Genomic DNA, 25,047 nt, shown 5'->3' on the forward strand with positions numbered 1-25,047 from the left:
TTTGTCAGCTGCTTGTTCTAATGACTCAGAAAAATTTCCCCACTCAAAAAATTTCTCCACTATATTCAGAATCCACAATATCTTGAATATCAATTGCTGAACATTTTTCTGGTTATGCAACCTAATCCTAAGTTAAAAAATTGTTACATCATCTGAATACACAATAATACCAAAATCACTTTTATTTCCAGTACTGGCTCACTCATCCAATGTATGGCTAAAATGGTGATCCATTTCTATTAATTCTTTAATTTTTGATGTTTGCTCTTCTTTTTCATGTTCATATTTGTGAACATGAAAAAGAATTCAAATTCAAAAATGAACTCTATGATATCTCACTGGTTCTTCAGTAACACATAATTATGCTTTGAATTTGATTCGCATATAAAGGAACTATTAGCAATTTTCGAATTGAGATCCCATCTAGATACAATCTCATTAATGTTGTTTTATAAAAGATTAAAATTAACTGATCAGTCCTAATCTTTTTGAGCTACCTGAAGATTCCATACTTCTTTCATCATTCCTTTTCAAATGTGATTTTTGCGTACAGTCCTTCTAAATGCTTCATCAGTCCACTAGTGTTCAATCCCTCACATGGAACTTACTTTGGACAATAACTGCAATGAGCTGCCTCCTCATTTTTACATTTCTTAAAGTGTTTCCAAATTTTGGATTGATTTGTTTTCATTTTAAAGCTAAAGTGAAAATATTAGAATTAAATAACTAATAAAAACTAACTTGATAAGATAAAGGTTATTTATAATTTTTTTTTCAAATGTGATTACAGTTTAAAAATAAAACTGAAAATTAAAAATTTGGGCAACAGCATGAAAGCTCATTGGCTATTGGGAGTGACTTTTTGTTTAACTAAATAACCACCTGATAACAGGGATCATTCTGTGAATGAACTGACTTGGAGCAGTTAAGTGTAATAAAATATTTATATTTATATTTCATTGCACTTGATTCATAGTCATATTAGTGATCATCATTATCAAATTCCTGACACGTACCCTCAAAGGGTGTACAAGATATGATAGTACTACATGAAAAACTAATATCACGCCTAACTTCCTATCTACAATTTTCCTCCAAATCAATCTGTTACCTGTCAAGACTCCTACATTATCAGATCTTATATTTCTCTCTTCTAAGGCACTTTTTATTGTACCAATCCACCAATATCTTGGTCTTCCTCTGGGTCTTTTTCCTGCCAACCTGGCAGAGAACACTTGTTTTGCTAATCTTTCCTCTCCCATTCTGTTTAAGTGACCATACCACCTGAGATTAGCTCTGCTAACACATTCCTGGATGCTGACAATATCAAGTTCTTTCCTAATATCCTCATTTTTAATATGATATTGCCATTGATGCCATCAGCCATTCATGCCCCTAATCTTTCTCATGACTTTCACATCTGCTGTCTCTAGTCTTTGGTCAAGTGTTTTACTTCTTACATAGCTCCTCAGATCCATAAGTTAAAATTGGCTTGAATACTGACTTGTATACAGCTAATTTAGTGTTTTGGCTAATTTCTCTCTTATTCCATATAAATTTATTCAATTGACTTCTTACCACACCAGCTTTGTTGATTCTGTTGTCTATTTCCATATTTAATTTACCATCTTCACTAAAAATCGTGCCTAAGTAGCTGAAACGTTTTACTTTTTTATAGGTTCTCCATTCACAACACAGTTGATATTTTCAATGTTTATGCCTATTTTCGTTGTCTTTGTCTTTTTAATGCTGACCTTCATACCATATCTATTACAACAGTTATTCAATTTAGTCAGGGAATCTTGCAGACATCTAGCAGATTTATTTAAAAGTATAACGTCGGCCTCATAAAGCAAAGAGCTGAGATTAACATCTCCAATTTTGATATCTGTTTAATACTACTCTCCTTCATAATGTGATTCATATAGAAACTGAATAACAAAGGGGATAATGTACATCCTTGTCTGACACCAGATTTAACATTAAACCATCTTCCTATACTTATTTTAATTCAATTCAAATTCAATTCCTGCTGACTTATAAATCAAATAAAGACTTAGTATTGCTTGATATAATAACCATTGACACTACACATCTGTAACATTTTGAATAGCTTTTCTCTTGCACATTGTCATATGCATTTTCCAGATTTACAAAACTTAAATTTAAAAGACTTATATTCTCATGATTTCTCACCTAATTGTCATAAAGTGAAAATCTGATCCTGACAGCCTCTATTTGGCCTGAATCCAGCTTTTTTTTTAACCAAGCTTTTCTTCCACAATCCTGCTCAATATTTCTTAAGTATACTTGTATATATCTTACCAAGAGCACTCAGTAGGAAAATACTCTGTAATTCTCACATTCAGTTTTATTTCACTTTTTATATGGGTACTATGAGAGCTCTACTCCAATCATCTGGAATCTGTCCCTCTGTCCAGGCCTTCTGAAAACTATGCAGTGCAGCCACTATATGACTTTTATACTTCCATACTTGAACATTTCTGCTCAAATATCATCTACTCCAGCTGCCTTTCCACATTTCAAGCATTTCATGGCTTTTTTTTCTACTTCAAGTATGGATATGTATTCCTGATTGCATGAGTGTTGAGGGTTTTTACCCACTGTGCTGTTACTGATTGTTTCATTGAGCAATGTTTCGAAAGAATGACTCCATATATCCATATTTTAAGAGAAACCTCCAGGGAGTCAGGGACTCATCGAGGGAGGCTACATACTACATGCACAAGCTATCATGTTCATTTTTGAATTTATTCACACTTCTTGCACTCATGACATCCGATGGCAATCCATTCCAGTGACTCACCACTGAGAGAAAAATCTAGCCCTCACCCCTTCTTAGTGGCATTCATTCTCAGCTACCGAGGATGCCCTCCTGTCCTTTCCCCACCCATCAATTGAAATTCTGTATGACCCTTTCAGAAGTTTATAAGTCTCAATCAAATCCTCTTTCTCCTGTTTGCTAGTGTCCGCAGTCTACAAATTCTCAATCTGATTTCATAATCAGTATTCCAAAATCCTGATATCATTTTTAACACTCTTCTTTGTGCTCTCTCCACTATATATCAGAATCACAACAGAAACCAGGAGACCAGAACTGTTCACAATAGTCCAAGTGAGGTCTTATCAAGTCCTTGTAAAGAGGCAAAATCACATCCTTATCTTTACATATGAATGTTTGTTTCAGCATTGAAATTATCTTTTGAGTTGTATTTGCAATCTTTGCTACATGTCTCCTGAACTTCAACTTCCTATCTACTAACACTCCAAGATCCTTAGCCTCATCAGTTTCTTCAAGCATAATCCCACCAATATAATATGACATTGGATATCTAATCATGCTGAAGTGAATGACTTTACATTTACTGACATTGAACTGACATCCATTTTCCCATGCCCACAATTCCAGCCTATTCAAATCATTCTGAAAGTACTGTATATCAGCAGCATTCCTGATTACCATGTATCTTTGCATCATCAGGAAATAGCTGTATGTCACTTCAAATCCTTCCCAATATCATTAATGTATAGAATGAATAACAGTGGACCTAGAACTGATCTTTGTGGTACGCCACTGATCACATTAAATCTTGCAGATTCAGATTCCCCATATACCACTTTTTGATATCTGTCAGTCAGCCACCTTCTTATCCATGCTAATATTCTATAATCCAAACCCATATTCTCCAATTTATGCAACAGTTTACCATGCTGTGTTCTGTCAAAAGCCTTAGTAAAATCCAGAAGTATCATGGTATATCCATTCCCCTTGTCTAGTTCAATGGTAAGATTGTTATAGAATGTGAGCAAGTTGCTAAAACATGATCTACCCTAGTAAACCCATGTTGCTCATGCAAAGTAGAGATTTACTGTCAGCCCATTTCTGAATGAAAGCCCGAACCAATTTTTCCAAATTTCCACCACCACCACTCCTGAGATACTAATTGGTCGATAGTTGGATGCTTCAGTCTTTGCCCCCACCATTGTGCAATGGAATTATCATGCATTCTTTCCATTCCTGCAGAATATTCCCTGCTCTGAGACTCATATTAAACAGCCTAGTCAAACGAAATAGCCAGTTCAGCTGAACACTCTTTTAGCATACTTGCTGATATCCCTCAGTCCCTATTGCTGAACTTATTCAGTTTATGCAACAGCTCTAATTCATCATCCTCATACACCTGAGTTTCTTCATCCATTGAAGAGGGTAAGCTAAATGTAGCATACTCTAAGTTGATAGCTTTTTTCAAAATGGGCACTCATTAGTTGAACAACCTCTTCTGCATCTGTAACCCTCATGCCATCTGCATTTAGAAGAGTTATTCTTTCATACTCATTCCTTCTTTTACTTGCAGCATATGGATAGAATTCTTGTGGGTTGTCTTCAGCATACAGAGCCAGTTTCTTTTCATACTCAGACTTTGCTTTCCATACAACACAACACTTGTGATTATTCTAGCCTGCTGCTTATAATTTTCATAACGGAAATCATCCTTTTCTTATGAATCTCCTACTTAATAAGATTACACATCCATTTGACTCCTACCCTATTTATTCTTCGAACTTTCATGACGCATTCTGATATCGCATCATTTAAGTATTGTTTAATTGCTTTCCACTGAACCATTCCATTGAACTCAGTATACTCCTCAGTTGATCATAATTTCCTGCTTTGTAGTTCAGCCTGTAACCTTTTCTGAATGGAACATTTGTAAACTTAGTCACTTCCCAAGCGAGTACTGCATGATCAGTGTCACGTGCTGGAGGCAGAATAGTTACCTCTTTAACTGAAACATCCTGTGACTCTATAATCAAATCTAACACTCTTTGACCTCGAGTTCCTTCTGTCATATTCTGCTTGAGGAAGTTGTCCCACAACAGCTCAATAAATGCATTTTCATTCTTTTCGTGAGATTCTACTTCCCCCCCCCCAATCAATATTTGTATAATTAAAGTCTCCCATTATGATTACTCTTTTTGTGCTCATCTTTTCTATTTGATGATGCATTTCTTCATCACTAGCAACTGATCCACCTGGTCTGTAACAACACCCCACTATGTAATCAATCCTGTTAGATTCCACCTCACACCAAATGGCTTCAAACTCACTGACACATGAAATATTGTTTGTAGCAGTACTACAATCATAGGTCTCATCTCTAACTGGATTCAAGTCATCCAATATCATTAGCAGCATGCCCCTCCCTTCTCCTATTCTCTCTGTCATTCCTAAAAAATAAGATTCCTAATAAAACACTTGATACCAGTTAGTATGTCTGATTCTGATACCCATCTTACTAATGCCTACAATCTGAGCTCCCAATTATCATCTCTAATTTCTTTTACAGCACTCTTTCTTCCATTTCTGAGCTTTTTCAACAGCCTCCAGAATATTTTGCTACCTTCTTGATATTTATTTTCTATGTTCTTATGAAAGTCTTCCCAGCTAGTTTGTGCAGTATTTAGCTTTCTTACATTTGTCTCTTTATTCTCTAAGAGCACCACTGACTTATTTGCCAGGAACCTTTGATATGCTTTATTCTTTTCCTTCACTGCCTCTTTAACTTCCTGTGTCCACCATAGAGTTCTGATTTTTCTATCCTTGCTGACAACCTAACCACATGCCTCCATAACTGAATCATTCAATGTTTGCTTCAGGATTTGCTACTGAATCTACAAGGTTTGGTTCGTGTCCTGTCAAACTCTTTCATTTTTTTCTTAATAATGTTTGCATATTTTAGTCTAAGTTCACATCTGAGCTGCTCAACTTTTATTCATCTTAAAACTTTCTTACACATTCTTCTTTTCAATATGAAATTAAATTTTATCCTGCTCAAGACTAAATGGTGATCACTTCCAATTTCTTTCAAATCCCTGTACAATAGTATCTTGCACCAGTGGGAAAACATCACTATCAACAATAACATAGTGAATGAGACTTTTCTTATTCCTTGCCTCTTCTCACCATGTGAATTTGTGCACATTTATATGTTGGAACATTGTGTTAGTAGTAACCTGTCCATGTCCTGAGCAGAAATCCAACAGGTATTTGCCATTATTATTAGCTTTGCTCTTTTCTTCAAATTTTCCCCAAATATGTTGACAATCATTTCCTACTCTGTTTTTTAGATCCCCAACAAGGACCATATTTTCATTTTTCATTGTGTCAGTCTCTATAAAGGTGCAAATAAGTCTCATTGTCCAGTTCCCCATTCTGATATTAGCCCACATGACTCTTACTTTCTTGCCTGCCATTCAAGAAGATTAGCCTCGTATTTTGTGTTCAGTGCTATAGCTACACCTTCTTTTCCTTGATTGTCATTGCCTGATTATAACATTTTGTATTTATTGCTCAGAAAAATCTTACCAGATTTTGTCTTTTATGTTTCGTTAACCCCCATTATGTTGATCTGGTACTATCCAATTCCTCAGCTAGCTCCATTTCTTTGCATTCAGGCTTCTTTTTATGTTGATAGTACCAATTCTTGAAAACTCTGGTGATGTTGAGTTGGGGTGTGTTTTAGTATTTGTTCCATTAGCTGACTTTTCGCTGTTCGCCCTGGTTTCCTGACAAAAACAACAGGGGACCTTGTTTAACTGAGTGACGCCCCAGCTGGCATGAAATTCTGTCATGTTGTAGCATCATTTTATATTGTGGTTTAAACCCATAAGTATACAATTTGGTCAGCTAATTCCCAAATTGCCAGCCCATCCTTGTTTGTTCAGTATCCAGGTAGATACCTAACAGGGTGCACCATGAGAATAGTGAGAATTGGACATTAGGTCAGAAGCACTGGTCAGTTCTCTGCATTCCTTAATAGGCTATGTGGAGGTCTCCTCCCAGTTATACAGCTTTTACCCTTAAGCACCCTATCATATTAGTCATATAATAATATTATTGTGTTATATTTAAAAGGAAATAATGCTAGGTTACATGTTAAAGGCATTTCATACATGTTGAAGGGGGGGGGGTTCTGGAAAGTTCTGATAAACACTTAGAACAAAAAAATTATATTAAAGCAACTGACATAACCACAAGAAAGAACATACGAGAATATAAGAACATAAGTTACTTTCATAACTCTGCTACTAGTGTGTTCCTTCTTGTGGTTCTAGGTGCTTATCAGAACTTTCCAGAATCCTCCTCCCTCATACTTCTGGAAGTGAAAGAGGTGAGAGCTTGTCTGCAGATGAACAGATAAGGGTTGTCAGTATTATATATGGTTTGAATATGGTGTAGACCTGGCATTTATTAAGCTCTCTGAACATCTTTTCAGATGCGTCCCAAATGTATGAAATAGTAACAGTTTTGTTATGGCCTTGTGGTATGAGTGGTATCATTGGAACAGATAACTCTCATTCTATGTACTGGTGTTTTTAGTATACCATACTGTTGGGCTGGATTGTGGTATGATTGTTTTTTTTTGCAAATATCTTCCAGTATCCTTTCTGTAAAGATAACATAATGCATCATTTGTAAGGAATGTGACTATCATATCTAGCAATTGAAGACAGTTATTTGATTCCTTTACTATTTAAATGCATTTGTTCACCTGTTTACTATTTGGCTGCACTATCTATATAGTGCAGCCAAACCACTGCTTTGAGCAGTGCTGAGAGGTGAATCCATCACTGTTCCTCTCTTCTTCTTCCCATATTCCATAATAAAACCAGTGAGCAGATATTAGGAAATATTCCTCACAGATATCTTGCAATATATCTTTCATTGATATTTAGATTTATGCTCTATAATTGAAGCATCTGTCCAGTTTTTTATATTGTTAATCTAGTTTATTTTCCGTCAGCTGGGAATAATTCCTTTAAAAACTTGCATTGGATGGCAATCAGATCTACTGATATGACCAAGCCCACTGAGTGTTTCCCATCTAATTGTTTGTATATTTTCCCTTTCCATGTGTAATAACAAGCATATACTGTAAATTTGAATAATTCAAATCTATTGTGGGGATATGACTTTATCAATTCAAGGGTCTCAATTAATGGTGCATTGGCAAATAGTGAAGTAATGTCAGAGCAAATCATTATGTCTAAACTTTTTAGAATATGATTATTTAATGTATTTTTTAAGTGAACAGAATTTTTTTACAAAGGAGAAAGAAATGACTGCAAAATGGATGGGGGCTGTAATGATTCTGCCAAATGTTTAGAATGTTTGTATGTATCACAAACAATATAAAGGTGTATATTGTTTGGGAATTTTTGGTTTTCCATATATTCTGGGTAGCATTATGTGAAAAGCCTTGAGTTTGTTAACAGTTTCTTTGGGCCAAGAAGTGACTTTTATCAGTAATTTACAAATGTTATTCTGTTGTGTAATAAAATGCATAATCAACTAGAAGGTTGTGCATTTTTGCTTGTGATTATCCATTAATCTAAGTAGAACAATTTTGAGTCAATCTGCTTACAAAATCATCACTTGTGATCTACTAATACACAAAAGAATAAGTTTGTAAATTACTGAAAAAAAAAAAGTCACTTCTTGTGCAGGAAGTAAACTGAGTGGTTGCTGTTTGAATTTGTTGATAATTTTCCTATACTTGTTTCAAGTGCAGTGTAGGAGTGAGTGAGAAACTAGAGTTTTTGACTTGAGTCATTGAATATATGCTGAATTTTTATCTTAAAGTTCTTTAGCACATTTTTTGAGATCCCAGGATTTGAAGTGGAGTTGTGAATGAAGGCCCTCTTTCCGGTAAGGATTATTTCAATTATCTGGTTGGAATAGCTGTTTGGATCAGGAGAGTGAAAACAGTAATCAGACCATGCAAAAGAGGCAGAATCCCAGAAGTCATCCAGATTTCCTTTTTTATACGTCAATTTTCTAGGAGAGTATTGATGTGTAGAAAACGAAACTTGGATAAGATTATGGTTGGAGTGTTCCAAGAGGAGTGCAATCATTGCTGTATATTTGGAGGAAGTGCTGGTTAAGAAAAGGCCCAGAGTATAAGGAGAATGAAGAGGATAATGTGGTATTCTGATTGGTAGATGAACAATGATTGTTAGATCATGGTCGATAGTAAATGATTAGCTACCCTTCCAACATAATCTGTAAAGCTAGAGTACGGTACTTAGTTTGGGTTATAAATGTAGTCTCTGAGGATTTGATCTCACAGGGTGGATAATTAGAGTGTGTGAATCAACTTTCAGTGATAAATCAGAGAGGTCAGCATGGTTATCTAAAGTGGAGAGTGATAAAAGCAGCAATTGAAGGAAAGAGCAGATTATACGGGAGGGGGGGGGGTCTGGCAAACACCTAGAGAAAGATGATATTAAAACAACTGATATAACCACAAGAAAGAACATGCTAGTAGCAGAGTAATTTATGTTTTTATATTATTATATCCTCATATGTTCTTTCTTGTGGTTATATCAGTTGCTTTAATATCATTTTTGTTATAGGTGTTTATTAGAACTTTCCAGACCCTCCCTCCCTCTCTCGTATGCTAGAGATTCCGGAATTAATATCCTTTGGAAAGAAATGCCTGATCCACTGAAAGCACATGTTTTTTTACAGAAGGGTAGTATGTTTGCATGATATAGCTGAGGTGAACTGTAGTTGGAGAAGATTCCAGTTGGTGTTTAGTAAAAATAGCAAAACAGGTTTTGATACATGTAGGTGGTAGTAAATATCATTAATGTTGATATTGATGTCCCTATGTAGAAGTACTTTTTTACTGTATGAAATTTTGATGTATTTTGCCTTTTTAGGGAGGAATATATTTTTTGTTGGAAGTTTTTCCACTTAGTAAGACTATAAATTAAAGATGTGAAGAAATAATATTCTTGGTTTAATCCTTTATCCAAGTGTAAGCACAAAGTTTGCTCCTGAAGTAAGTTCAGGAGACAGGGCAACTTATGTATAGAAGCTGATGACTTCACATCACTTGCCTTAGCATCCCATACACGTGACACCTTTTGGCTACTCGTATATGGAAATATGACTTCTGCATTATTTTCAACTTAGTATCACTTCTGGGTCTGGTTCTCACTGATGAGACCTCAATAAAGGTCGAAACCAGTCTGGGTAGTGACCCTTCCCATAATGCACAGCATTATGTATGTCTAAGGATATGTGCTTTGCATTATGGGATACTAAGGCAGGCGATGTGCAGCTTCTGTGTACAAGTTGCCCTGTCCTGAAGTTACTTAAGGTGCAAAATTTTTTTTTTCAACATTTAGTTACATTTTAGATTTTTTTTCCCTTTCCAATATATAATTGAACAATACAGAGAGTTGGTTAAACTAAATTATAAAGGGAGGAATGGTGCGAATGTATGTGTGTATAACAGCAACAGTGCTATATAACTGTCTTAATGATAAGAATGGGCTTTGTCATGTCATCAACGAGGACAGAATGATTTCGGTTTTGTGTTTGTCCAGTTCGGACCCATCAAACATGTGCAAAGTGTCTACATGCATAAGGCATTAAAGAATAGAGATCTGCAAGTTGTCCAACTGTGTCATGCAGACTGCAGACAAGAGTATATAAAAGAATATGCAGGTAGATTATCATGTCTGTACATGAATATTGGGAGTATCAGAAACAAAGGGATAGAGTTTGTTGCCTTAGGCAATGTGTTGCGACCTCAGATTTTAAGTATTAGTGAGACCTGGCTATCAGACCTACTAACTGGTATCAAGTGTCAAGGGTACAGTATTTTTTAGAGAGAATAGGAAAGGAGGGGGCATGTTGCTAATGATATCAGATGACTTGAATCCAGTTAGAGTTGAGACCTATCATTGTAGTACTACTACTACTAACAATATTTCATGTATTAGTGAGTTTGAAGCCATCTGGTGTGAGGTGGAATCTAACAAGATCGATTACATAGTGGGGTGTTGTTACAGACCAGGTGATCGGTTGCTAGTGATGAAGAAATGTATTGTCAAATAGAAAAGATGAGCACGAAAAGAGTAATCATAATGGAAGACTTTAATTATCCAAATATTGATTGGGTAGCAGTAGAATCTCATGAGATGAATGAAAATGCATTTGAGCTGTTATGGGACAACTTCCTCAAGCAGCATGTGACAGAAGGAACACGAGATCAAAGAGTGTTAGATTTGATTATAGTGTCAGAGGGCGTTTCAGTTAAAGACGTAACTATTCTGCCTCCAGGTGATGACACTGATCGTGCAGTACTCTCTTGGGAAGTGACTGAGTTTACGAATGTTCCATTCAGAAAAGGTTACATGCTTAACTACAAAGCAGGAAATTATGATCAACCGAGGAGTATACTGAGTTCAGTGGAATGGGATTGATTGCTGGATGGGAAGAATATCGACAGTGCATGGGAAGCATTTAAACAATACTTAAATGATGCGATATCAGAATGTGTCCCGAGAGTTCGAAGAATAAATAGGGTAGGAGTCAAGTGAATGTGTAATCTTATTAAGCAAGAGATTCATAAGAAAAGGATGATTTGGATGGAATACGACCTGAATAAGGATGATGTCCGTTATGAAAATTATAAGCAGCAGGCTAGAATAATCACAACTGTTGTACAGAAAGCAAAGTCTGAGTATGAAAAGAAACTGGCTCTCTATGCTAAACAGAACCCACAAGAATTCTATCAATATGCTGCAAGTGAAAGAAAGAGTGAATATAAAAAAATAACTCTTCTAAATACAGATAGCATGAGGGTTACAGATGCAGAAGAGGTTTTTCAATTAATGAGTGCATATTTTGTTAAAAGCTATCAAACTGGTGTACACAACATTGAGCTCACTGGTACCTCTTCACTGGATGAAGAAATGTAGGCATATGAGGATGAGGTATTAGAGCTGTTGCATAAACTGAATAAGAATTCAGCAATAGGGACTGATTGGTTATCTGCACATGTGCTAAAAGAGTGTTCAGCTGAACTTGCTGTTCCTTTGACCAGGTTGTTTAATATGAGTCTCAGAACAGTGGAGATTCCGCAGGAATGGAAGGAATATATTGTAATTCAGTTGCACAAGGGTGATGCAAATTGGTTGATAGTTGGATACCGATGTATCCAACTATCAACCAATTAGTATCTCAGGAGTGGTGGTGAAGATTTTGGAAAAATTGGTTTGCGCTCGCATTCAGAAATGGGGTTGACAGTGAATCTCTACTTTGCAATGAATAACATGGGTTTACTAAACGAAGGTCATGTTTTAGCAACTTGATCACATTCTATAACAATGTTACCACTGAACTAGACAAGGGGAATGGATGAACCATGATACTTTTGGATTTTGCTAGGGCTTTTGACAGAATACAGCATGGTAGACTGTTGCATAAAGTGGAGAATATGGTTATGGATTATAGAATGTTAGTGTGGATAAGAGGATGGCTGACTGACAAATATCAAAAAGTGGTATATGGGGGATGTGAGTTTGCAAGATTTGAAGTAACCAGTGGTGTACCACAAGGTCAGTGCTTGGTCCACTGTTATTCAATCTGTACATTAATGATAATGGGATGGGTTTGACTAGTGACATACAGCTGTTTCCTGATGATGAAAAGATATGTGAAGTAAACAGGAATGCTGCTGATATATAGTACTTTCAGAATGATTTGAATAGGCTGGAATTGTGGGCATGGGAAAATGGATGTCAGTTCAATGTCAGTAAATGTTATGATTAGATATCCAATGTCATATTATATTGGTGGGATTATGCTTGAAGAAACTGATAAGGCTAGGTATCTTGGAGTGTTAGTAGATAGAAAGTTGAAGTTTAGAGGCAAAGATGGCAAATACAACTCAAAAGATAATTGCAATCCTGAAACAAATGTTCACATGTAAAGATAAGGATGTCATTTTTCCTCTTTACAAGGCGTTGATAAGATCTCACTTGGACTATTGTGTGAAGGTCTGGTCTCATCATTTCCATTGTGATTCTGATAGAATTGGAGAGATAGAGTACAATAGAGAGTTAAAAATGATATAAGGATTGTGGAATACTAATTATGAAGACAAATTGAGAATTTGTAGACTGCAGACACTAGCAAACAGGAGAAAGAGGGATGATATGATTGAGGGTTATACAGGATTTCAATTGATGCAATTTTTCAATTTATGGAGGATGGGAAAAGGACAAGAGGGCATCCTGGGAGGCTAAGAATGCAGGCCACTAAGAAAGTTGTGAGGGCTAGATTTTTCTCTCAGAAGGTGGTGGTGCTTCATTGAAATGGATTGCCATTGGATGTTGTGAGTGCAGGCAGTGTGAATGAATTCAAGAATAAATATGAGAGCTGATATGTGTAATATGTGGCCTCCCTCGATGAGTCCCTGGTGGTCCGTCTTAATAATAATAATAATTCATGATTACACTATCTGTACTTAGAGCTGCTATTATGATTCTTGTTATCCATTTTCACATCATGTATAAATGATAGTGATTTTGGTTAATTTACATGAATATGTGATGCTCATGATAGCTTTGCTTTACTTCTGAGGAATATCAAATCCTGTATTTTATTTATCATAATTATTTCTTTGTTTGTATTTCAGATGATGAATATTCGGGAACAAGACAGAAGACATCTGTATTCACTTAATTGTAAGGCATTTGACAACATAAATTTAAGTTACTAAAATGTTCATTCTATCTATGTAGATGCTCTAACACTCTGCAACAAATTTAAAACTTTTTTTTGTTGTTGTTCTTGAAGAAAGGTTGGTGATATTGATAAATTCTTATGTGCTGAATCTCATCAAAGATTACTATCCTTTATTATCTTTAAGAAAATATGAATGAAATATTATATAAATATGTAAAAAATATAATAACTATTATATAGTTATGGTTATGATAACATTATGGTTGGAGTTGCCAATAGGAATGCAATCAGCTGCAGTATATTTGGAAGAACTACTGGCTAAGAAAAAGTCCAGAGTATTGGGAGGATTTATTATGATAATCTGGTGTTTTGATTGGCAGATGAACAATGATTGTTAAATCATGGACAATAGCAAATAATTTAGACTCTTCCATCTTTAAAAGCCATCTATGAAGTTTTCTTGATGAAAAGCTAGTACACCGGAGTGATTTGGAGGAAAACCTTGCCACCACTTCCATGTTGGCTATGTCATGAAGAAACTTTTTGACATGTTCATAGCTTATCACATCCAACTTCAGATGACATCCAGTTGCGAAACAAGGAAATGCACTTTGATTCTTTAAAGATACTTGTGACATTAGGATTATAAAATATATACACGTTTACACAAGAATATTATTTAATTTGTCAAATATTTCAGTCTGAATATTACAGACCATCTTCAGTGGCTACATAGGAATAGTTTTAAAAAGCAAGGTGGAAAACAAACAATTGATCATTCACAAATAGAACGAGCTGCGTGATGTCATATCGCTAAGTATTAAAAGAGTGACATCACGTGGCTCGTTCTATTTGCGAATGATCAATTGTTTGTATTCCACCTTGCTTTTTAAAACTATTCCTATGTAGCCACTGAAGATGGTCTGTAATATTCAGACTGAAATATTTGGCAAATTAAATAATATTCTTGTGTAAACGTGTATATATTTTATAAGGAAATGCACAACATTAACATAATTGTTAGACTTGATATTAGGACGGAAATTTAATTAACTGACAAGACCAGCCATGCTGATTTCTTTATCTTCTCATAATCCAATTTTCTGATATGTACTCTCAATGGGGTGGGGATTAAGGATCTGTGACAGTTTTACATGATCAAGTTTGATTATTACTAATCTCCTATCAACAGTTTTCCTCCAAATTAGTCTCCACTGCTCAACACTCCAATATTGTCATATCTTATGGTTCTGTCTTTGAGGATAATTCTGACCACATCTCTCCACTTAGATCTTGGTTGTTCTGTAGGTCTCTTTCCTGGTCAAAAGGCCTGTTTTTTAATCTTTCCTCTTCCATTCTATTTAAATGACCATTGCACTTTATATTAACTCTGTGCACGCATTTCTGAATGATAAGAATGTCAAGTTCCTTACTAATATCTTCATTTTAAATATCATTTTCCCTTTATGCCATCTGTTCACTTCCGTAATTTTTTTCGAACTCTCATATCTCTAGTCTTTAGTCTCAGATCAAGTGCTTTATTTTTAACACAACTCTCAGATTGATATTCCTTTCAATAATGTCTTGTATGCTGATAGTTTAGTGTTTTGGCTAATTTCTTTCTTATTCTGTATAAATTTATTCAGCTTGCCCTCCATCATACCAGCTTGCTTATTCTGTTGTCTGTATTCATATTTAATTTCCCATCTTCACAAAAAACTGAACCAAAATAACTGAAACATTTTACTAGTTCTGTGAGAAGGCAGTTAAAATTTTCTATGTTGTTCTTACCTATTTTCATACTTTTAGGCTTTTTATTACTGATTTTAATACCAAATTGGTTATTACACTATTATTCTGTTAAGTTAAAGTATCCTGAAGACCTACACTGAATTTATTTAGAGCAGAACATCATCTGCTTAAAGCAAAGATTTTGATATCAGGTTTAATGCTTTCTTTTATGATATGATCCGTGTAGATGATTAATTATTCTGTCATGTTACCATAATATTTTATTTTGTTCCAATGTTCCGACATAAAAATGTGCACAAATTCACACGGAGAGAAGAGGGCAAGGAATAAGAAAAGTCTCATCGACTATGTTATTGTTGATAGTAATGTTTTCTCCCTGGTGCATGACACCAGAGTATATAGAGGATTTGAAATCGGAAGTGATCACAATTTATTTAGTCTTCAGCAGGATAAAATTGAATTTCACAAATAAAAGAAGAATGTGTAAGAAAGTTTTAAGGTGAATAAAAGTTGAGCAGCTCTCAGATGTGAACCGTAGACTAAAATATACAAACATTATTGAAGAAAAAATGAAAGAGTTAGAGAACAGGAGCCAAACCTTTGAGATTCAGTGGCAAGTCTTGAAGAAAACATTGATTGATTCAGCCAGAGAGGCATGTGGTGAAGTTGTCTGCAAGGATAGAAAATCAGAACTCCATGGTGGACACAGTAAATTAAACAGGCAGTGAAAGAAAAGAAGAAAGCATATCAAAAGTTCCTGGAAAATAAATCAGCTTGTGCTCTTAGAGAATACGGAGACAAATTTAAGAAAGCTAAATACTGCCTAAAACTAGCTAAACAAAAGTGAAGACTTTGGTAAGAACATAGAAAATAAATATCAAGAAGGTGGCAAAATATTTGGAGGTTGTTGCAGAAGCTTAGGAATGGAGGAAAGAGTGCTGTAATAGGAATTAGAGATGATAAAGGTGACATGAAAATGGGAGAAAAAGATATCCTTGAAGTATCGAGTAATTGCTTTGAAAAATTGCTAAATGAAACAATCAGTGATAGCACAGTGGTAAAAAACACTCAATAGGCGTACAGTCAGGAATACATATCCATACTTGAAGTAGAAAAAAGCCACCAAAAGCCTGAAATGTGAAAAGGCAGCAGGAATTTATGCTATTCGACCAGAAATGCTCAAGTATGGAGGTATAGAAGTCCAGTGGCTGTTCTGCATAGTTCAGAAGGCCTGGACAGAGGAACGAATTCCAGATAATTAGAGTAGAGCTGTCATAGTTCCCATATAAAAAGGGAAATAAAACTGAATGTGAGAATTACAAAGGTATTTCTCTACTGAGTGTTCCTGATAAGATATATGCAAGTAAGGATTGTGGAAGTGTAGCTTGGTGAAGAAAAAGCTGGATTCAGGCCAAATAGAGGCTGTCAGGATCAGATCTTCACTTTATGACAATTAGATGATAAAGCATGCTAATATAACAAAGATTTGTATTTAAGTTTTGTAGATCTGGAAAAGGCATATGACAAGGCACCAAGAGAGAGAAGCTATTCGAAACGCTACAGTTATATGGTGTCAATGGGGCATTATATCAAGCAATACTTGGTCTTTTTTGAGTTGCAAGTCAGCAGTTAGAATTGAAGGAAGTACAGGAAGGTGGTTTAATGTTAAATCTGGTGTCAGGCACGGATGTACATTATTGCCTCTGTTATTCATTATCTGTATGATTTACATTATGAAGGAAAGTGGTATTAAATAATTTGATATCAAAACTGGGGATGTTAATGTCAGCTCTTTGCTTTATGAGGATGATGTTATACTTCTAAATAAATCCGCTACTAGTCTGCAAGATTCCCTGACTAAATTGAATAACTGTTGTAATAGATATGGTATGAAGGTCAGCAATAAAAAGACAAAGACAATGAAAATTGATAGAATCATTGAAAATGTCAACTGCGTTGTGAACGGAGAACCTGTGGAACAAGTAAAATATATCGGCATGATTTTTAGTGAAGGGTGATAATTTAAATATGAAAATTGACAACAGAATCAGCAAAGCTGGTATGGTAGGAAGTCAACTAATAAATTTATATGGAATAAGAGAGAAATTAGCCAAAACACTAAATTAGCTGTATACAAGACACTATTCAAGCCAATTTTAACTTATGGATCTAAGAGCTAGGTCGGAAATAAAACATTTGACCAAAGACTAAAGACCGCAGATATGAGAGTCATGAGAAAGATTAGGGGCTTGAATGGCTGATGGCATCAGTGGTAATATCATATTAAAAACGAGGATATTAGGAAAGAACTTGACATTATCAGCATCCAGGAGTGTATTAGCAGAGCTAATCTCAGGTGTTATGGTCACTTAAACAGAATAGGCAAAACAAGTATTCTCTGCCAGGTTGGCAGGAAAAAGACCCCGAAGAAGAAAAAGATATAGTGGATTGATATAGTAAAAAGTGCCTTAGAAGATAGAAATATAAGATGTGATAATGTTGGAGTCTTGACAGGTAACAGACTGATTTTGAGGAAAATTGTAGATAGGAAGTTAATAATGATGTAAATTTTTCATGTAGTACTATCATATCCTGTGCACCCCTTGAGGGTACATGGCAGGAATTTGATGATGATGAAAACTTGTTTAACACTAACAAGTGGAGATAAGGAAATTGTTATTCCTCTTTATAAGGCCTTGATTCCTCCACATCTGTATTATTCTGTTGTAGTCTGGTCTTTTGGTTTCTTGGGTTGAGGAAGTGGTGCAGAGGATTGAGATGCGAGCAACCAAGATGGGCAGTGGTCTGTGGAACATTCTCAATTGAGGATAGATGGAGGATGTGTGGACATATATACCTTGAGGGTATATATCAGGAATTTGATGATGATAGATGATCTCTTGTTTTACACCTGATTTTACATCAAACCATCATCCTGTTCTTCATTCAGTTGTAATTGCTGATGTACTATTTAAGTATAGACTATGTATTATTCTTTATAATATTCCACTTACTCCATATAATTGTAGCTTTTTGAATAGCTCTTCTCTTGGCAGTTTGTTATATGCTGCTCTTTCCAGATCTATAAAACTTAAGTTATAGGTCCTTGTTATATTTCCATGGTTTCTCGACCATTTGTTGTAAAGTGAGAATCTGATCCTGACAATTGCTGTTTGGCATGAACTCAGCTTGTTCTTCTAATTTCTCTTCCACAATTTTTTTTTTCAGCCTCTTTTTAAGTATGATTGCATATATCTTACCTAGAACACTTAGTAGAGAAATTCTTCTGTAATTCTCACATTCAGCTTTATTTCCTTATTTTATAGATAGGAATTATGAGAGCTTTCCCCAATTATCTGGAATATAATCTTCTGACCAGGTCCTTTGAATTATGCAGTGCAACCACTGCAAAACTTTTATACCTTAATATTTTAGCATTTTTCATTAATATACTGTAATTTTTGTACTACTTACAAGCCTCCACCCAGTCTAAAGATTTAATGCTAGAGGTTGAACTCAGACCACAATAATTACCATATCTTGGCCTGGAAATATTCAGTGTTGGAGCACTTACCATCTACTCTGGTAATGCACTCTACTCATTAACTACCTACCAAGCAAAATATTTCTTCTTTTTATTTCCTTACATGATTTTTGCAAAGATCTCTTGTTCACACATCATCCATTATCGTATGCAATAATTCCTCTGTATCTATTCAATACGCTCCTCTTCATCAACTTATACATCTCATCATATCACCCCTCTCATTTGTCAAGCTTTGAATGAAGACAACATATCTTCAGTCTGTCCTCATACTCAATAATCCCCGAGTGCTGAGACAACCTTTCCAGTGTTTCCTTATCACTAATATAGCTAGGTGACCAGATCTATTACAGAAATCCAAATGAGGTCTAATTAGTGCCTTATACAGTAGAACTTCTACTTCCTTATCTGTACATTTTAGAATACTTTGCATTATAGCATCAGATTTCTGGGTAACCTTTAAAACTTTTGCAGTGTATCCTCATGAACATCAGTTCCCTATCTACAAAGATCTCCAGATTTCTTGTTTCCTTCACCTCCTGAAGTGAAATTCCTCCAATATGGTAAACCTCATTCCATCTTCTCTGGACAAACTAAACAACTTTACACTTAGCACCATGGAAATGACATCCCCCATTCATCAGTTTAATGCAACAACCTATTCAAATCATCTTATAACAACTTGTCAGAACTACCTGACATTGCTCTTCTTCATTTAACTCTGGTTCCTGTCAGCCGACCATCCTTGTAACCAAGCTATCAAATGACTAATAGTTTATCGTGCAGCGCTCAATCAAATGCTTTAGCAAAATCCAGATAAATCACAGTTATAAGCATCCCCTCTGTCCAGTAAACTAGTTACCCTATTATTAAATGTAACCAAGTAATTAAAGCATGACCTTCCCTTAAAAGATCTATGCTGCTCTCTTGAATGAGTTCTGTTTTCTTCAATCTAGGTTTGTTTTTTGTCTCTAACCAGCCTCTCCAACACCTTCACCACTATATATCAGGTGAAGAGCTCTACATATCAAACATCATCAGCAAATAACTGAGTATATCGTTTCACTTCATGAACTATATCAGGGGTTGACATCCTTTTCAGACTCGTGGGCCACGTTCAACTTTTATTTTTAATAATCGGGCCGCAAGCTTTTAATTAATAGAAAATAGTGAGTGAAAAAAATACTTAAGTTATCAATTTTTATTATATCAATCTTAAAACACACAGAAATATTTAAAGTACTAGATATGAAACAAGGATGAAAATGAAACTGAATGAAAAATTATTATCACATAAAAACTATGTAATATAGTTTATGCATCATAATGTGTGTCTCTCTGCTTAATGTGACTTTTATAATTGTTTTCCCCTTAGCCAAATTATCTAGATCCACTTGATAACCTAAGATGAAAATTCGAATCGAAGCATGCAAATGTTCATCAGTCAGTCGAGAAGAAAATTTGTTTTTTTAAAAAAACTCATGGCAGAAAATGCTTGTTCACATATGTATGTGCTTCCAAATGTGACTATCATCTTCTTTGCAAAAATGATTAAATCTTCAAATTTTTTTTGCAAGCATCGATAAAATTTTTGGATATTTTCTAACCAAAATGTGTTCTTTAATGTTTCATTGTGTTGTGATTCCAAAACTTTAGTTTATAGTCGGTTTAGTACTTCATCAATGTCGACATTAAAAGGGTACAAAAATAATCGCATTTCGATGCTATTTTTATGAAAATCCGCAAATCTTATTGAAAATTCCGTTTGTAAATCTTCAATAATACCAACAAAAGTTTCCTTTTGTGTTTACCATCCAACTGTAGATGCAGATTTGCAACATATATAATGATGTAGAGTTTCTTCCATCATATATTTCTTCAACAGACATAGTTTGTCTTCAAAAGGTTTATGTCAGAAAACAGTTCTGCTAGTAATTTACCTTGGCCCTGCAGGGTCAAATTAAGTTCATTATGGTAGTTGTAATGTTTACTATGAATGCAAGAGACATAATCCTTTTTTTATTTTTTATCTGATAGTTGTGGGACAGTATTTTCATGTTCTGTCATGAAAATATCTATTTCTTCACTTAAATTAAAAAAATCTTTTTAACCCAGCACCTATATTTAATCATCCAACAGTTGAGTAATAGATGACATCCTCTTGAATGTCCATAACGTCTTTTCTTGATGATAAAATTTTAATGGCCACATGCCATGTAAGTATGGTCAACCTTCTATGGGCTGCCAAAAATGCACGTTTGGGCCGCTGGTTGTCGAACCCCTGAACTATATCATTGATATATAAGTTAAACAACAGTGTTCCTGAAACAGAACTCTGTGGTACTCCACTTGTTACCTTCCTTTTTAGGGACACTAACCTCCATACACAATTCATATATATCAGATGATGAACTCTATACCTGATATATTGCACTGGCCTATAGTTTGACACTACTGATTTGGATTCTCCCTTCCAGTGGCACTATTTTGCCTTCTTTCCATGCTTCTGGGATTGTTCCTATTGCCAGACTTCTGTTGAACAAGCAAGTCAAGGGTACCAGCTCTTTTGCCCATTCTCATAGTATATGTGGTGATATCCCATCCAGTCCCACAGTGTTATTAACTTCAAAGTTACTTAATATTCTAAATACTTTCTACTTGAGCTGTCAGTCTTCTGTTCTCCTTCCGCTTGCTATTCAACACCACTCTTAATCCCCCCCCCCCTCTCCTCACAAGAGATACACGAATTTCTTGGACTGTCAGTGTCTGCCCTCCTTTTCATTCAACACTACTCTTAATCTCAAATATTCTTGCATGGATCATTCCTGGAACAGTCAGCAGGTCAATTCCTCTGTAATTCTCAAATTCAGTTTATTTTCCTTTTTATTGATAAGTACTCTGAGATCTCTCTCTGTATCATCTGGAATTTTACTCTCTGTCTATACCTTCTGAATTATGCAGTATAGCCACCAAAACTTTTATACCTCCATATTTGTGTGTCAGATATCATCTACTCCAGCTGACTTTCCTAATTTCAGGTTTCAAATGGCTTAGAGAAGCCATCTTAGAAATACTTCAGGTAAAAATCTGAAATTTTTTTTTCTTGAATAATATTTGTATAATTAAGTTTATAGTTCACTTGTAAAAGCCATTCAACTTTCATTCTTTTAAAATTTTTCTGACATATTTTTCTTCTCATTATGATATTTATTTTTCTCCTGTTTAAAATAACACGATGATCACCTCCTGTTTCATATCTTGTGTATACACTTCTGTGTCCTGAATCAGTGTGAATATATTGCTATTAATAGTAATGTACTCAATGAGACTTTTTTTTTTTCGTGTATCTTCTCTCAATGTGAATTTGTGCACATCCTCATGTTGAAACATGATGTTAGTGTAGGGTATCTATCCATCCTGTTTTGAATGGGACCATCCCCTTTTTAAATAGACTCTTGAGTTCCCTAGATATGCTTTTGAGTTGCTAGTATGCCTCACTTTTTAGTCTCCTGTTTCAAATATAAAACATTTCATGTAACATTCATAAAGCAAACAACTGTTACAAATAGAGATCCAAAAATCCACTCACCTGCTCACCACAGGCAAGTAAACACACACAAGTGACGAGTGAATTTTTAGTCTCATTCAAAATGCATTCAGAATATTTTGTTTTACATAATTTACTTATTTTTTTCTTAAAACATTTCATTAACTGTCGAGTTATTTTATCTTGGCTGGTTGTCAACCAATTCATTACAGAAGTTTATTTCAAATGAATTGGAAATAAAACTTCTCGATCTGAAATCTTTAATTCAGACACTAGTGTTCTCTTTTAAAGAATCACTGAAAAATTGCAATTTAATTGCTGGTTATCTCTACATAAGCCAATAATCTTCACTTCTTCCCTCCTTTTTCTCCTTTAAGGTTCAGAACTTTTTTTTTCTTTCTGATGAATGACTGTTCATTTTTTCATAGTAATTAAAAACTCAACTTGCTGTTCTGTCAGCATTGTCATAACAATTGATAACTTTTAAATGTTTTTCTTTCTATGTGAAAGACTTCATAAACATCTGCTTTTGAGTTCCAGACTTCTCATTTTTCTCACATCAATATTATAGTGTTTTTTGCACTCCATGCATGCCTCCCCACTATTCAACATAGTTTGTCATGAAGAGATAAAAATTAACCACCATTACTTGTGATAGTTATGATACTTTCCTTAAAAACAGTAAATCTTAAACTATGTGAGAAAATATGTTATATTTTTATATCATACATACATTTAAATTAAATTGCAGTTATCATTTCCAACAAATATTAATCAATGCATTTTTGAAAATTATGGAGACAACTACCATGTTTGAATAAAAACTTTAGTTTAATATAACTAAAATCTACAATTCGACGTTTCGACCTTTATGTCAAGGTCATCTTCTGGAGCGTACAAATATACACAAGATACAAGCTATACTACAATCAAACTGGTTCGTTAAAGACACTGACCAACCGCTACCACAATTGTTGGCCTGACCTCTGGTGAAGAAAAAATAAAAAATAAAAAAAAAATTACAAATTAAAAATAAAAAATAAAAAATTATACATCAACGCTAGAGTCCTATTATTTGTGTTGTCTACTATATACATATATTAACATCATTCCAGCCAGTTGGAGTGGAATGGTTTCTAATACTAGCAGATTGGCTAGAGTCCTGACTTATGTTGAATCTTTCATATTAGGTTGGCTGAATGTGTGCCATCCAGATCCTTGGAATTTTCATGCCATCTTTGTTATTGATATTTGGGTGGTTTATCAGGATTTCGCAGGATTCCTTAAATTTTCTTTCGTACCAAGTTTTTGTGCGGTGTAAGGAGCAGGTGCTTTTCCAGTTGATTTGGTGTAAGGTGTTAAGTGCGTGGTCTGAGAGGCCTGCTTCACCATAATGGTTATATTTGATGTGTCTAATGTGTTCTTTCTTGCGTATAGGGATTGTTCGTCCTGTTTCACCAATGTACGGTAAGTTACAGGTGCAGCGGATGCAATAGACTCCAGGATGTGCTAATGGGAGGAGAGGATCCTTAGAGGAGCTGAATATGGTTTTAAGTTTAGTGGGTGGTTTAAAGGTGGCATTGAGGTTATAATGTTGTAGAATTCTGTTGATTTTTTCTGATAGCCCTTTAATGTATGGGATGGCTATGGTTTTACTGTAATCTAGATTCGTTTTTGTTGTGGTTTTATAGAGTATTTTATTGACAGTATTTTTGTTATAGCCATTATTTATGAATGTGTCACTAATGATTTTTAGTTCTTGTTTTAGGGCTTGCTGGTTAGAGCAAATAGTTGTGGCTCTATTTTTAAGGGTGTTAATGACTCCGTATTTTTGTGCTGGGTGGTGGTATGAATTCGCACGTATGTATTGGCTCGTGTGTGTCGGTTTTCGGTAGACCGTGAAGGATAGACTGCCTGAAGGAAGACATGTAACTAGTGTGTCTAGGAACGGGAGCGAATTTTGGTTTTCGATTTCGATGGTAAATTGTATGCATTCGTGTTGTTTGTTTAGGTGGCTGAGGAATGTGTTTAGCGTTTGTCGCCCGTGCGGCCAGATCGCGAACACGTCGTCGACGTATCTGAGCCAGACTGTCGGTCGTAGCGTGGCGGAATCAAGAGCCCTTTGCTCAAAGGTTTCCATGTAGAAGTTAGCGATTGGGGGGGATAATGGTGAGCCCATGGCTGTACCTTCCTTTTGTAGGTAGAATTTGTTTTGCCACACGAAGTAACCGGACTTTAGTACATGGGCAAAGAGGGCCGTAATGTCGGGCAGAAATTTGTTCTGTAGTAGGAGAATTGTGTCATTGATGGGGACATTAGTGAAAAGGGCAGAAACGTCAAAACTGACTAATTCAGCCAAGCATACCCTGGAAAAGAATAAGGAAAAACTCAAGAAAAAATTCCACAGTTTGAAACAACGGCAAAATATGGCGGCCAATCACAGGAATCCATCCAATCAGAGGACTTCCTCCCCGAGAAACAACAATGAACAACAAACAAAGAAGACAAGGAGCGACCAACCACCGACAAGCAAGAACCATGTGATTAACCTATCAAGCCACACCCTGAACAACGGCGAACTTACGCTACTGAATAAAGGACTGAACTACGCAATAGCACCGAAAAAGGTAAACA

The 25,047-nt window shown here is 35.3% G+C and overlaps 1 protein-coding gene across 1 annotated transcript in view; it reads left to right on the top strand.

Annotated features, from left to right (window-relative positions):
• Positions 1 to 25,047, top strand: part of unc-13 (protein unc13 homolog) — a 1,156,644-nt gene that overhangs the window by 195,023 nt on the left and 936,574 nt on the right. The window contains exon 7 of the mRNA XM_090416011.1: positions 13,521 to 13,569. Coding sequence (XP_090272137.1) covers positions 13,521 to 13,569 — 49 coding nt within the window. The remainder of the gene's footprint in view (positions 1 to 13,520; positions 13,570 to 25,047) is intronic.

Source organism: Typopeltis vanoorti, chromosome 3, assembly GCF_054136105.1.
Source record: "Typopeltis vanoorti isolate ZY-2024b chromosome 3, IOZ_Tvanoo_1.0, whole genome shotgun sequence".
Lineage (NCBI taxonomy): Eukaryota > Metazoa > Arthropoda > Arachnida > Uropygi > Thelyphonidae > Typopeltis > Typopeltis vanoorti.